Raw genomic sequence first — 14,568 nt, forward strand, 5'->3', positions numbered from 1 at the left:
GTTTGAGAAGGACCTCAGGGACTCAGTTTCCTTGTCTGGAAATGAGCAGAGCAGGGCATAAGCCCTGTCTATCCTGCCTGCCAGAGGCCAGGGATTCCTGGGATTAGGAAACTGACAGTGTAGTGGGTAGAGTCTCATGAGTGGGGGAGCCTTGCCCCAGCTCTGTCATGCAGAGCTCCATGGGGCCCTCCATGTGGCCAGTCTGCCCCATAAGGCCTCAGTTTCCCATCTGAGCAATGGGAATGGAGTGAGGAGGCCCATCTGCCTGTGCCTTGAGTCCCCAGAGGGCCTACTTCTGAGCAGCACAGAGGGAGAGCAGTGGTAGGCACAGAAGCAGCTCCACCTGGGGGAGATCCTGGCACTGGCTTGCATGCCTCTGGGGACAGGGAGCTCAGCTCACATAGCTGTGTTAGGAGGAAACTTCCTCTCATGACTCCCAGGCCCAGCCCTGTATGGAAAGGAGTTGGCCTGTACCCTCTCCCTAGGTCCCAAGATTGTCACTGTAGGAGAAGCAGACTCCTGTTCAGATCCCTAATTAGGGGATGGAAGGGGCTGGCTTTGTCAGGGTTTGCCTACCAATTTGGCTGCTGGGACCGGAACCCAGACTTCCTTTGCTGGTGATTCTGGGAAGTAACAAGCCTTGCCAGGATAGCTGATGTGGGGTGCCTGCAGGTCCCAGTTGGCTGCTGGTGGGATTTGATTTTACACAGTCACCTTAGAAGGGAGGGTGGAGGAGTCCATTTTGCAGAAGGAAACCAGGAGAGGGTGTCCCAGGTTGACTGAGATCTTACTCACGAAGGCCGGCAACCCCCTTGCTCTGGGTGTCTGGCAGGGCGGGATTGCCTGGCGCTCACTGGCCTCTGCCCCATAGTGCTCCACCACCTGCGGCCTGGGTGCTGTCTGGAGGCTGGTGCACTGCAGCTCTGGCCGAGACGAGGACTGCGCCCCTGCTGGTCGGCCCCAGCCTGCACGCCGCTGCCACCTGCGGCCCTGTGCTGCCTGGCACACGGGCAACTGGAGCAAGGTTCGTGAGGGGAAGACCAAGCCAGGGCAGAAGCCCCAGGGTGTGGGGTGGAGCCCTGGGCTCTGGGTCTGTGCTCCCAGACGAGGGCAGGGGAGGCTCCACCCTGTCTGTGCGCTTGATGGTCTTTGTTTCAAATGTCTTTTCAGTGTCTTCATTTGGCTCAATCTGTCCCAGCCTTTGCTCCTGTTGGCTGGCTCCCTTTCTCTGTACTTACCCCCTCCCTCTGGACTTCCCTTTCACCCACTCTTCCTTGTCCCTTTCTCTATCTGTCCCATCCATGCCTTGCTGCCCAGGGCTGGCCACCCTTGGCGCTTCCTTGGGGCGAGTGATCTGCTTCCTGCTTTGCCACACTCCTTGCTGGGTCTTGTGTTTGGGGGTGGGGTGCGCACACCTGTACCTTGGTCCCCAGTGCTCCCGAAGCTGTGGTGGAGGTTCCTCAGTGCGGGACGTGCAGTGTGTGGATACACGGGACTTCCGGCCGCTACGGCCCTTCCACTGCCAGCCTGGGCCTGCCAAGCCACCCACCCGCCAGCCCTGTGGGGCCCAGCCCTGCCTCAGCTGGTACACCTCTTCCTGGAGGGAGGTGAGGCCTGGGAGTCTGGGGTGGGACCCAGGGACACCCTCAGACCCTCAGATCCTGACCGTGCCTGACACCTCCCCTGTCTTCCTAGTGCTCTGAGGCCTGTGGTGGTGGAGAACAGCAGCGTCTGGTGACTTGCCCAGAGCCAGGCCTCTGTGAGGAAGCGCTGAGACCCAACTCCACAAGGCCGTGTAACACCCACCCCTGCACACAGTGGGTGGTGGGGCCCTGGGGCCAGGTGAGCAGGGGCCGAGCAGTGCCCAGCAGGCTCTGCTGGGTTCTTAGTCTGAGTGTGAGCTGTTGGGTGTGTGCCAGGTACTGGGCTCTTTGCAGCCACTGCAGAGACAGAGGTGACCAGACAGAGTCCTTGCACCTTGCCAGTGAGAAATAGATGAAGAGAAAAATGGATGTGTCCTGTCATGTCAGGCCACGGGGACTTTGTGTGGAGACAAGGATTCATCAATGCCAAGGAGAAGGATAAAGAAAGCTCCATGTTCTTCAAAGTCCTGAGGCGGGAACAAGGACCTTAGGGTATTCAGGGAACAGAGCACAGGCCAGTGTGTCAGAAGGGGATAGAAAAGGAGCCCCTGTTTGGGGCTGAGAAGTTCAGGGATTTGGGCCCTGAGCCAAGCCCTGAAGTCAGCGGACCTGAGTTTAGATCCTTGTCCCACTGGCTGCTAAGTAACTCTGGGCAGACTGTTTTGGCCTTGCTCAACCAGTGTTTTCTCATTTGTCAAATGGGCACAGCTGTGGAAGGATTAGATGAAGTAATAACAATGAAAACACAGATCCTGGTGCAATGTTGGCACAGATTAAACCTATTTTTTAGGGCTTTTTAAATGGCCAGACCCCTAGCTGCTAACAGCCTGAATCAGTGTGGTGGCCCTGGTTGATAAAGGTCTACCTTTCTGCTGCCCATGGGCTGTGGCGGATCCTCCCCCTGTTCCTTGGTTACTGTGCTGTATTGTCCAAGTCTCTGCCCACTCTGCTCAGGCCACTTGGGCAAGTCTCCTGTGAGGGGCTTGCCCTGAAAGACTTGGGGATGCTCCCTGCTGCTCTTAGACCCCCTCGCCCCTTGCAGAAGCAGATCCTGCAAGTGGGAGTAGGTCCAAGTGCCACTGTAGGCCCTGGGAATGGGACTAGGCCCACTGCTGATCTGGCACCAGGTGAAGGACTGGCTTCCTAGAGGCACTGCTCAGGGATGCCTGTGAAGGTTGGGCCAGGGACACTCAACTCCTTTCTAATGCAGTGCTCGGCCCCCTGTGGCGGTGGTGTCCAGCGGCGCCTAGTCAAGTGTGTCAATACCCAGACGGGACTGCCTGAAGAAGACAGTGACAAGTGTGGCCATGAAGCCTGGCCTGAGAGCTCCCGGCCCTGTGGCACCGAGGATTGTGAGCTGGTCGAGCCTCCACGTGAGTGACCCCACTGCCTGCACTCTGCTGCGGGCCGGGCCGCGTGAGGAGGACAGTGGGGAAGTGGAGTCATCAGTCACCCCCCACAGCTCCACTGAGCCTGAAGCTGCAGTCTGGGCTCAAGAGCTGTGTGTGGCCTCAGGATGCCATACTGAAGCTGGGGCTGTGCTGGGACTCTGCCAAGGGGAATCCCAGCCACACAGGGCATCCTGCAGATAGCTTCTCTAGCCTCAGCAGGGTGGAGGGGGTGGCCTTGGCTCCTAAGTTGTTGTGTGACCTTAGGCAGATCTTTTTCGCTCTGGGTCTTATTCCCCATTGAGGCCAGGATATCCTGTGGCTGTGTGGAAGCTGGGCCTGGGGGAGCCTCACGCCCAGCTCTGGACTGTCCATTCCCAGCCAGGCGAGGGCTGCCTGGGGTGAGCAATATAAGCACGGGAAGGACCTCCCTCCAGGGTCCTGATAACTTCCAGCATTGTTGCCTTCCTGGCCAGCTGGGTCCTCTTGGTAAAGAACCTGGGCCAGAGGTGGCTCTGGACACCACCACCCCCCCCCCCCCGCCCCAACCACCACCACTTCCTTCCTGCCCCCAGCAGTCCGGAACACAGAACAGTATGGCCCTGGACCCAGCACCTGGGCTCCCTTCACCAGCTGTTTGGCCTTGGACTCCATTCTTTCCCTGGGCCTTCCTTTCCTCATGTGTAAAGGGGCTGGCAACCCTCATGTAGGAGCCTGGAGGTGAAAGGCCCACACTGCAAAGGCACTTAGAGGGTGTTTGGGAAAAATGACTTCCTCCCTCTGGCAGCCTCGGTCATCCTCCGTTGCAATGTCAGGGAGAATCCCAGGGCTGCGTCTGGCAACCGAGGGAACCCAGAGGCTTGGCACTGTGTATACTAAGAACAGTGCCCCAAGCCTATTGGCTTCAGCCCCCTGTCCCCAGGATGGAGTCTGTGGCTATTGGACCTGCCATCAGGGTTAGGGTCAGGGCCTCTGGGTATCTACCTACTCTCCCTTGCTCAACACAGCCTTCTCTACCAGTAGCTGGCTCCTAGGTAGCCCTTACTTAGGGCCAGAGCAGCCACTGCCATGCTTTCTGACCCCAGAAAGCAGGATGGCCCTCCTGCTACAAGACCCAGCAGAAATGCCAGTCCCCTGCATCCACCTGCCCTGCTCTCACCCACCCTCAGCATTCATCCACAAACATCTCAGATACCTCTTGGACATAGCCCAAGCTGGGTGCAGGCGTCACAGCACTTGCCTTCAGGGCTAAAGGGCCATGGCTCCTCTTCATCCCTGACATTGGGCTCAGAACCAGCCAGGAGTTGGGTATTTATGATCCCATGTGGTGAGGATCAGATGGGAGATAGAGCAGGAACTGAGGCTCCACAGGACCTAAAACCAAGGAAAGGCCTGGCTCAGAAGGCTCTGGACTTGCAAGGTCTCCCAGGGGTTGGGGTGGGCTACAAGGAGGGGGTTGTGTGAGGAGGTCATGCATGGCAAATGAAGAGTTTTCTTCTGCAACTAGTGAAGGGTACTACCTGGGAGGTATCTTGGACCCCAAGTCCCTAGAATGCCCAGGATGTTTTGATGGTTTGTGGGGTGGTATGGCAGGACATTTGGAAATCCTGGAAACTCCAGGGTGTGTGGTCACTGTGGCAAGATAAGTGACCCAGCATGGCCACATCCGCCTGCCTGTGGAGGTGGGGGTTATTGATAGGAGGGAATCACAGCCTCAGAAGTTAGGAGCCTGTTTCAGGGTCTTAGGTAGCCACAAGCGACTAGATGCAGGTCTGCAAATGTGTGGTTTGGAGTTACTACCTAAAGCCAGGGTGGAGGACGCTGCCTGCTGCCTTGTGCCCTCTGCCAAGCCCAGGGATGTCCCAGGGTGGCTGTTGCCCTCCTGCTCTTCCTCCCCTGGGAGTCTGCTGGAGTGAGCAAGGCCCTGGCAGCAGCTGGGGGCTGTCAGCAGCAGACCAGCCACGGCATTGGGAGCAAGGCCAGGAGGCTGGAGTTAAGCCACTTCCCAAAATAGCTCTGATAGCCACCGGGTAGGGACCCAGCCAAGCCTCATCCCCACTGACAAACACAGCTGCTATATCCTCCCTCCCCAGGAGGCCTGCTCTCAATTCCTGGTGGCCACTGATGGCCTGTCTGGCCCTGACCAAGGCCTCCTCTCGGGGCTTCATTGCACAGCTGAGAATTGTGGGACTGGCCCAAGATGAGACTCTGTTCTGGCCTTTGACCTAGAATCTCAGCCTAAACATGGCTCAACGTCAGGGAAGGTAGTCACAGAGACCTGGCAGGTCAGGTGTACTCGGGCTGAGAGGGGGTAACAGAATCATGGGGCAGAGAACATTGCAAGCTGGCATAAGTATCTGAGACTCAGTTGTGTGCTAGTATCTGTCAGGTACCAAGGGTGAGCAAGGATGCAGATTGGAGGCCCCCAGTCCTGAGCAGGCTCTTTGGCTATTCATGGACACCTGAGTGGGTCAGGGATGGGATCTTAGGACCTTTCCTCCAGAAACCTGAACTCAACAGTGTCAGTTCTCCAGAGTTCTGGGAATAGGCCAAGTGAAAGGACAACAGTTGGTGGCTTTCTACTGGGGATCCAAGGGAGGACGTCCAGAACCTGGGAACCCAGTTCTCTGAGGTTGTCTGCTGAAGTCTCTTTAAGGCAGATGGGTGGAAGTGGTGGCAGGTGAGACAGCACAGGTTAAAATCTCAGGGACACTCCTCACCCCAGCACAAAGGTGGTGGAGCCTGGTTCTGGGTGCCTCGCCCCTTGGCCTTGACTGGCTGGTCTCACCCCATCCCCAGGCTGCGAGCGGGATCGCTTGTCCTTTGGTTTCTGTGAGACCCTGCGCCTGCTGGGCCGCTGCCAGCTGCCCACCATCCGTGCCCAGTGCTGCCGTTCCTGTCCTCCACTTGGCCCCTCCCGAGGTCATCAGCGGGTGGCATGATGCTGACCTGAGCCTCGACCCGCACCGCACACCAGAATGCACAGACAGACCACGCACAGACCTCAGCGCCCCGTGTCGGGCTGTGTCAAGAGCCCCGTCCCTCGCGCCCTAATGGTGCTATTCCTGACCCCTAGTCCTCAGCAGCACGCTGGGGACTCCCCTTCCCTTGAAAAAAGGTATTTTTTTATTCTATTTGTGCAACATTTATAATTATGGTTTTATATAAATGAGTATCTACTGTTCCAAAGCTCAGCTTGGCTTTGTTTTGGATTTGGGAAATCTCAAGTAGAAACCATTTCTTACCCTCGATCCTCTATGATACTCTGTTCCCACCTTCAACAGATAGATTTTCATCTGCTTTGAGGGTGGGTGAGGGCAGATCGGCAGCCAAGGAATCCACACAGAGAATGGCGCCTACTGTAGGCATGGGAGGCCTGGTGTCAGAGTGGAGGGTGGCTTCTTACAGGGGGCATATCTGCAGAAGCTTGGGTAATAGGAGTAGGAAGGTCTTCTGGGCAAGGGACACAGTCCTGAGAGTCCCTGTTCACACCTCTTACTTCTGCCTCCTGCTAGCAGCAGCCCCCCCCCCACACACACCCCAGTCCTTTCTCCAGGGACCCCCACTTTAAGTTCCTCAAAGACATGAGTTTCACAGGGATGAGCCCCAAGCATTGTCAAACAAAAAAGGCTACCTTGTCAACCACAGGACTACCCCACCATAATGGTGACGGGGTCTGGGGTTCCTGTGGGCACTTCCCTGACCCTCTAATTCCTCTGCACAAACCTGTGGAGAGGGGAAGAGCAGACTGGCCAGTCTCATCCTTCTTAGTTCCCACTTGTCCCTTTCCTTTATTTCCACGCTCAGAGATGGGACTGGGCTACTCAGGGCTGACTCAGGGTGCTCCTTCCCTACCTATAAAACCTGGTCCCCTGGGACTGGGGTTGTGGTTCAGCTGGTAGAGCGCTCACCTTGCACGTGTGAGACCCTGGGTTCGACCCTCAGCAACACATAAAAATAAACAAAATAAAGATAATGTGTCTGTGTATAACTAAAAAAATATTAAAACAACAACAACAAAACATTAATCCCATGGAGCAAGACTCTGGTACAAACAGCAAGGAGCAGCTGGGCATGAAGTTGCTTTGAAGAGGGTTCTGGGCCCAAGCCAGGGGTAGGGAGGTGACGAACAAATGCCTTTTTCCAGCCCGTATCTTCCCCTTCCTCCAGCTTTGGGTTTGGTCCTCTTCCCGAAAAATGTTCTGCCTCCTTCTCCAAGTTTGGAGCACTGAAGTTCTGAGAGGGGACACTTCTTACATTCTATTCTCCAGCATACAGTATTCCCAGCCTCTAAGGTGAGTGGGCCCTGAAGCCATGCAAGTGGCATTATGAAGGCACTGGACGTGGGCCATATGGCTACTCAGGACTGAGGGAACACACTGGCAATCACTCCTTGGGGATTGAGACATCAAACAATATCAGAGGGCTGAAATAGTCAGTGCTAAGTGTCACAGGACTGAAGGGGTTGAGAAGTGTGTGGGAGCAGAGGCAGCTGTCCCTAGAGGTCAGGAGGGTGTGTGCTTAGCTGCTTTCAGTTCCACATGCTCACACCTCCTGGTCCTGAACATGCCCTATTTTCAGGTGAGAAGCCCATGGCTCTGAGGGAAGTGACTGGCTCAAGGCCACATACCTCGGTGACAGAGGACTGGTGGAGGCCTCTGGTCCCCATCTCCCTTTCTGAGCTCTGGACTTCCCTTAGCAGTTGATTCCTCTGACCAGGCAGGCGGAGGGCCCCCTGCAGGCTCCCAGGGCAGTCTGTCAGAGGTCATTCAGGAAAGCCAGTCACCAGGAGCATGCACGAGTCCAAGCACCACAGAGGGTGGAAGAGTGTCAGGCTCACTTCCTGTCTGTGTTTACAGCAGCCCTACTGGCCCAAGGAGGCCCACACTCTGAGTAATGGCTTCCCAGGGCTCAATCAAGACTGCTCTGAGTGGCAGCCTCTTATAAGGATTAGGGAATAGGGGCTGGCACAGTGGCAGACCCCTGGGGTCCCAGCTCTGCCATTACTATTGTGACCTCAGGAATTTCTAGACTTGCTGAATCTCCGTGTTCCCAGAGGAGAAGCGGCATCCCAGGTCCTGGCCTGATCTATGTGGGAATCTTGCTGGATTCCCCGCTTTATGGAAAGACATTTGGTCTTAATCATTTTTGTGTTTTTCCAGTGATGGCTAGAGGTGTCCCCAGTGGCAGCAGGGCCTGAGCTGTCAGCCCAGACAGGAGGCAAACAAGCCATGACTCAGGCAGGGCACGGTACAGCTGGCGGGAAGAGGGCGCCTGCTCTCTGGCAGGGGCTTCATTAGGCGCAGCAACAGCGTTCCGCTTTGGCTCCCAGGCTCTGCCCTCAGCTTCAACCTCTCAGGGTCTCCCAGAGTGACCACTGCTGACAAACGTGCCCTGTTCCACCCCACTGGAACCACGGGCAGGGACACCCAGAATCACCAGGCTGGCAGGTTGGAAAGGTCCCCACCCTGGCCCCTGTCCTGCTCTCCAAGCCCTTGGGGCAGACCCTGTCACAAGGAAATATAACTGCCTTTCAAGGCATAATGTTATACAGATTACTTTATTTTTTCCTTTATAATTCCAAAATTTAACTTGAAGACAGCATAGAAGCTGCTGTGATATAAATGGACAGTCACCTGGCAGCGTCCCTCTTCCTCCAGCTGCCCAGCAGGGGCGGAATGATCAGTGGCACACATGGGGCTTCACAGCCAGTTTCTCCCCTGCGGGGACTTCCCCAGCAGGCCCAGCCACCCAGCGGCCCAGCTGCCCAGCTGCTGGATCCAGCTGCCAGTCATGGGGGGAAGATAATACTGCAAAGCATCGGGTGGGGGATGTGCAGTATACATTTAGTTAAAAAAAAAAAAAGACTGGGTACTTGGCTAGAGTACTTCCTATATCAATATAATATTCTGGTGCAGTTGACACCAGAATCGTTCCCAGCAATCTGTAGTCTGCTATCAGCGTGACTACAGGTAGCGACTGAGGCTACCTGGGGTGAGGAAAGGGCTGAGCAAAAGTGAGAGTCAAGGCTGGAGGCAAAAGGAGCACAGGAGGGAGCAACCAGGAGGCTCAGGTTTACATAAATACATACAAGGGAGTTGTGCACACAAAATAGAACTTGTTATATAAAATAGATGTACAGACTCTAGAAAAACCTTGATAAAATATCCTATAAAAATATAAACTGTAGTGAAAATATACAAAAGTATTAACAGGTTCAACCCATTAAAAAAAAAAAAAGAACTATCGATTTCAGAGTTGGGAATTCCCACTAGGTGTGAGGTGCTCCCCTCACCTTGGCACCCACATTTAGGCAAGCCAGCTGGAGGCCACCCTTTCAGCTTGCAAGGGCCACCACACAGGGGCCCTGGGCTGGCTATAGAACAAAGGTTCAGATGAACAGCAGCGTGCAGAAGGGGCACTTGCCAGGCGGCCAGGGGAGGTAGAGGGACCTGGGGCCCTGGAAGATAGGAGGAGGTCTCTCCTCAGTGGAGGGAGGGACAGGGAAGTGTTGGCTCAAATCAGTGGGACCTAAGGCTATGGAAGGAGGGCACTCCTCCTGACCCAAATTGGAACCAGGCCAACGATTCCTTCTCAGCCCCCTGGACATTAAGCACTTTATTCTAGGAAGAAACCCCAGGAAAGGGTCCCCAGTCCATCTCCTCTGGGACTCGCTCTCACTGCCTCATGCTTGGTAGGCAAGTGCTCCACCAGGTGCTTTCTAAGAAACATTTTTTTTCAGGGTAAACTGGATAAAATAAGACCATTCCTAAAGGGAGCATTTTAGCTCCAGTACATGGAAGTTTGGGGATGGCATCTTCCAGGGGGAACTGACTTGAGAACTAAAAGATGAGGACAGCTGAAGCTGATCCATGGGGCCCCAGCCACAGTCCCAAACACCTCCTCACAGCTGTCCCCTAAGCTGACAGCCACTATTTCACAAGGTGGCGGCAGGGTTCTCCAGCACTTGATCCCAGCAGTCCCCAGAGCAGTAGTGAGACTGCAACGCCTGCCCTGCTCCCAGGCAGCTTCCTGAAGAAGCCGGGCTTCAAACAACTGTTCTAAAGATGTGCACAATGATAAATACAGTCCCAGTATCTGAAAAGAGAAAAGAGTTTTGACTAAACACAGGGACCAGTTCCCCCTACACCTTAAGAAAGTAGGCAATTTAAGCCAAGGAAGTTGAGCTTGCTCTTGTAAACAGGCTCTTAGAAACAGCCAAGTTGTAACTACCAACTCAGCCACAGAACTGCTAGGATGTTGACAGTAAAAGATGAACAGGAAAACCATGCGCTATGGAAAAAGCACTTCTTAAACATGCATCGCTTCCATTCTTAGTCTGAGTATGTTTGTATCAACTAAGGATTGTTTCTGATTTGTGTCCAGGTAGTGTAAAATATTCCACTTAAAATTGTTTCTCTTGTGTTGGAGTAATACTGTGCCAGAAAACATTCTCTCATGACATCCGCACAATAGGGATGGTCCACAGGACTTAAGCAAAAAGAACTTTCCTTGCTCAAAGCCTCTCTCCTGGCTTCAAAAAGGCAGTGCTCCGAGTCCCTAGAAATTGCCTAGGCAGCCCAAAATTAAGAGGCTACAGTGACCCTACATCCTTACTCAAGGACAAAGGTGCTCTGGGTGGCGAGGGTGGCAGGAAGACTGTTGGAGAGCTCACCCAAGCCTTAGCTCTAAGTAAAGGAGCCTGGCAGCAGCCTCCCCCACCTGCTAGCTAGGTGAGGGACATCAGGAGCACTACCCCCCTCTGGGGAGGCCGAGGTTTCTGCCATGTAGTAGGGCTCACCCAGCAGCTGCACCAACACCCTGAAAAGCAATCCCCCAAAAGCTTCCTCTGTTCCCTCAATCAGGGGCATGCCAGGTGCAGTTTGCAGCTAACTTAGACTCCTATCTGAGTCACACTTGGAGAGTGGCTTCTACAAGAATTCCCAGATGCAAAGCAAAACATTCCACAGAAGCTCAGAGACAGTCAGGCACATGGCAGGCAGGGGAGAACAGCCAGTGATTTTCAATCACGAGCTGAGATGAGAAGTGCAAGGGGCTGGCTGAAGAGCCAGGCCTTCCTGGACGCAGGGTGGGAGCTACTGTTTTAAAATGCTGTGCAGGAGATGGCAAAAGCTAGTCCAGAAGTGGGGCATGGCTGGCAGCTGAAGCCAGGATTCTTGGGCTCTCTAAGGAGGCTGTTTCTGAACATGGAATGTGTCTACTTTTCTAAGGAAGTCCCTCATTTCACATTGACCTTATGCCACCTGAAGCAGCCAAACTCTGAAGCCCTGTGATGTACACAATTGCCTCCTATGTACAAAAGAACCTGGGAGAGGTCCAGCAAAGGATGGTTTTCACAGGGTCAAACACCAACACAGCTGACAGATGCTGTAAACAGGCTCTTAGAAACAGCCAACTGGTAACTGAGGGGCAATTCACCAATCAGGCAAAAAGCATGATCACAATGCCAAATGTTGTAGCATGAAGATGGCTGTAAACAGATGAGACCCTGCCCCCAAATGGGAACTAAGAAAGTGCAGTCTGGCTTTGGACATCTGCCCAGCAGATTCCCAGACACCACAGATGTTACATTCTGGCATTTAAACAAGCAGAAATGTCCCTGCAGTTCACACTTTTGACACACTTTGGTTGTGAAGGGAAGAAGAGCAGCATCCTGGGTGGGCGTCCACTTAGGTGTCCTCCTCCTCATCGCTGACCAGCTCGCCTTTGTCAGGGCTGGTATCCCGCTCACGCAGGAAGTCCTCTCGGATGGCCTCCAGCTCTGTTAGCTCCAGCCGGACCTTCTCCAAGTGGTAGGTGCGACGGTTCCGGATCTGGCGCAGGGGGAAGGGGTTTAGGTCCCCAAAGGAGATGCTGATCAGTTTCCTGGCAGGACGAAAGGCAGAGACGAGCATCAGCAGTGCTCAGGCAAGTGCTCACAAAGCCCCCACCGCAGCAAAACCCAGAGGCTGGGGAGCAGGGAGGGTGTGTGCCACCCAGGGAGGCCAGGCCTACGTCCTGCAGACAGGCAAGGAGGCACAGTGGCTGAGTGAAAGGCCCTGCCTGCCTGTCAGACTCAGATCCCAGCTCTCCCCTGCAGATGTGACTGGGAGTTGCAGAGTTGAGCTACCAACCTCCTTTTGGCCTCTTTCCTTGTCCACACATGGAATAACAGGAATGTCATCTCCTAGGGTGTGGGTGTTACTTGGTTCTGAGAATAACACCTGACTCTTGCTTGGTGAGGGAAGGTGCAATGAGTGCCCCCATCAGGCCACACACAGGGCAGATAATCAGGAAGACTGTCCTGAGACTTAATTCCCCCAGAATGGATGAACAAGCAAACTTGGTGACAACGGTCAGACCCAGGCAGCAACATGACCAGCGTTGACCAGAAACATGAGGCAGCTGGAGCCTTTCACATTATCCCCAGATCGAGGCACCGACTTATGATAAAAGTTTTTTTTTTCTTTTTATAGTAGATGAACTCTAGATAGGGCAGAGGGGTGGGAGGGCAAAGGAGGGGACAGGGGGTTAGCAATGATAGTGGATGTGATAGACATCATTATCCAAAGTACATGTGTGGTAAGAGTTTTAAGTTGTGATAACTTGTCTTTAACCACCAGTCAATAGTTTTTATAAAAACAGAGTTAAGACCAGTCCCAAGGTCTGGCTATGGCTCTCCAGGCCTCAAGGGCCAGCCATACTGTGTCAGGAGAGGAGCTGGAGGCTCTAGCACTGAGGGGCTGACCACCTCCCACACCCTATTCTTCTGCCAAGCCCAGCATCCTGGGCCCAGCTGTCATGGCAGAAGGACTGCCTCCTGTCTCTACCAGAAGCAAACCATTTGCTCCTGCTGCTGCTCAGCAGCTTGGGCCACATTTAACACAGATGTACAAATTAAGAATACACAAGCCCTAGGATTTCTGCCTCTTATATTTAAAACACTTACTCCTCTGATCTGCCTAACTCTAATACAGAGGATTATTATTGCAAGGAGGTGGAAGGAGAGAAAAGGTTGCCTTTATTCAAATGCCAAGTTCCCCTGTACATTTCAGGACAGGTAAGCACCAGAGGTCAGGGTAAGCCTAAACACAGTGACTCCCCAAGTGAGGACCAGGACACATGCCACATACTCAGCCTGCTGATGGGGCTACTGAAAACCCTGGGGAAAATGAAATGCTGGTGAGGGACCAGGTACCAGGAGCCCATGAGACCAGTCCCTTCCTTCCTGGAGCTTTGAGCCCACAGGTTCCACAAGCCCAAGACTAAGTCCCCCTTCTTGATTATATAAAGTGAACATTGAGAGTACTAAATTAACATTTTCCCCTTACTCCTCCAGTCAAATGGGATCTGACTGGACCCAGTGGCCCCTGCTGGGAACAAGGGGAAATCAAGTCACTACCCATAAAACTCAACTCCTCACAGACTCCCACAAGTCAATACCATTTAACTCAATGGCTCCTGAATGCAACTGGCTACAGAACTGCAGAATTTCGTTCGGGGGGGGGGGGGGGGCGCGGCGGCGGGTATAGGGAATTGAATCCAGGCCTTTGCACCTGTAGACAAGCATTCTACCACTGGGCTACATCTCCAAACCTTTATTAGATTTTATTTTGAGATTGGGTCTTGCTAAGTTGTTAAAGCTTGAATTTGTGAACTCCTCAGTCATGGAATGACAGGTGTGCGCCACTGCATTGCCTCCTCTCTCCTTTTCTGTATGACCGATGTACTGCAGAACTGGTGCTCACTGGAACCACTTGTGTGGGGAACTTATAAAATATTGGGGTTCCAGCACAAAGGTGGGGCCAGGACATCTGTAGTCTTTCAACAACATCCCCAGCAATACTGCTGTCATTCATAATGCATTTGGTAATTCTTGGTCTGAAGGCCTTGGCTTTCTAAAGCAAAGGGAAAACTGCACCAAGAGCTGCTCACCAGGTGGCGCTGCAGGACAATGCAAGATGGGTGGGAGCTGCCCAGCTTGGCCTGGTGGTGACAGGAAGGGGGTCTGAGGATTCCAGCACAAGGCTATCCAGGTTTAGGCAAGATTCGTCTCTGGAACCAAAATGCTCTCAATAGAGTTCACTGCTGGCATGAGGAAGTTCACTCAGCCATTCTAAGTAATCCTGACCAATGTGAGATTAACAAGAATCCTCAAGGCTCAACTAGGATTTAGCATCAGTCTTTTCAAAGGCAAATATCATTCTCAGTTAGCCTTCCTATTTATCTGTCTGTCTATCTGTCTATCCATCCATCCATCCATCCAGCTATCCGTCTACTTATTTTGGTACTTGGGATTAAACCCAGGGGGGCTTAACCACTGAGCTGCATTCCCAATTCTTTTTTTTTTAATTTTATTTTTTAAATTTTGAGACAGAGTGTAGCTGACTTGCTCAGGGCCTCGCTAAGTTTCTGAGGCTGGCTTTGAACTTGTGAGCCTCCTGCCTCAGCCTCTAGGGTCATTGGGATTATAGGGGGGTGCCACTGTACCCAACTCAGATATCTTTTCTCATAAAATAAGGTCACTGTTGTTAGAG

At 53.4% G+C, this 14,568-nt stretch overlaps 2 protein-coding genes across 6 annotated transcripts in view; one reads left to right on the forward strand and one right to left on the reverse strand.

Moving 5' to 3' along the window:
• Adamts7 (ADAM metallopeptidase with thrombospondin type 1 motif 7) overlaps window positions 1-6,220 on the forward strand; it is a 46,654-nt gene extending 40,434 nt beyond the window's left edge. For both annotated transcript variants that reach the window (XM_078049155.1, XM_005316864.5), the window contains 5 exons: window positions 872-1,024; window positions 1,434-1,607; window positions 1,696-1,842; window positions 2,854-3,016; window positions 5,831-6,220. In XM_078049155.1, the coding sequence (XP_077905281.1) occupies window positions 872-1,024; window positions 1,434-1,607; window positions 1,696-1,842; window positions 2,854-3,016; window positions 5,831-5,973 (780 nt within the window). In that variant the 3' untranslated portion in view covers window positions 5,974-6,220. The remainder of the gene's footprint in view (window positions 1-871; window positions 1,025-1,433; window positions 1,608-1,695; window positions 1,843-2,853; window positions 3,017-5,830) is intronic.
• Window positions 6,221-8,575: 2,355 nt separating this feature from the next.
• The window catches only part of Tbc1d2b (TBC1 domain family member 2B), a 71,285-nt gene continuing 65,292 nt past the window's right edge, over window positions 8,576-14,568 (reverse strand). For all 4 annotated transcript variants that reach the window (XM_078049159.1, XM_078049157.1, XM_078049156.1 and 1 more), the window contains one exon: window positions 8,576-11,917. In XM_078049159.1, coding sequence (XP_077905285.1) covers window positions 11,780-11,917 — 138 coding nt within the window. In that variant the 3' untranslated portion in view covers window positions 8,576-11,779. The remainder of the gene's footprint in view (window positions 11,918-14,568) is intronic.

Source organism: Ictidomys tridecemlineatus, chromosome 5 (genome assembly GCF_052094955.1).
Source record: "Ictidomys tridecemlineatus isolate mIctTri1 chromosome 5, mIctTri1.hap1, whole genome shotgun sequence".
NCBI classification, from domain to species: domain Eukaryota; kingdom Metazoa; phylum Chordata; class Mammalia; order Rodentia; family Sciuridae; genus Ictidomys; species Ictidomys tridecemlineatus.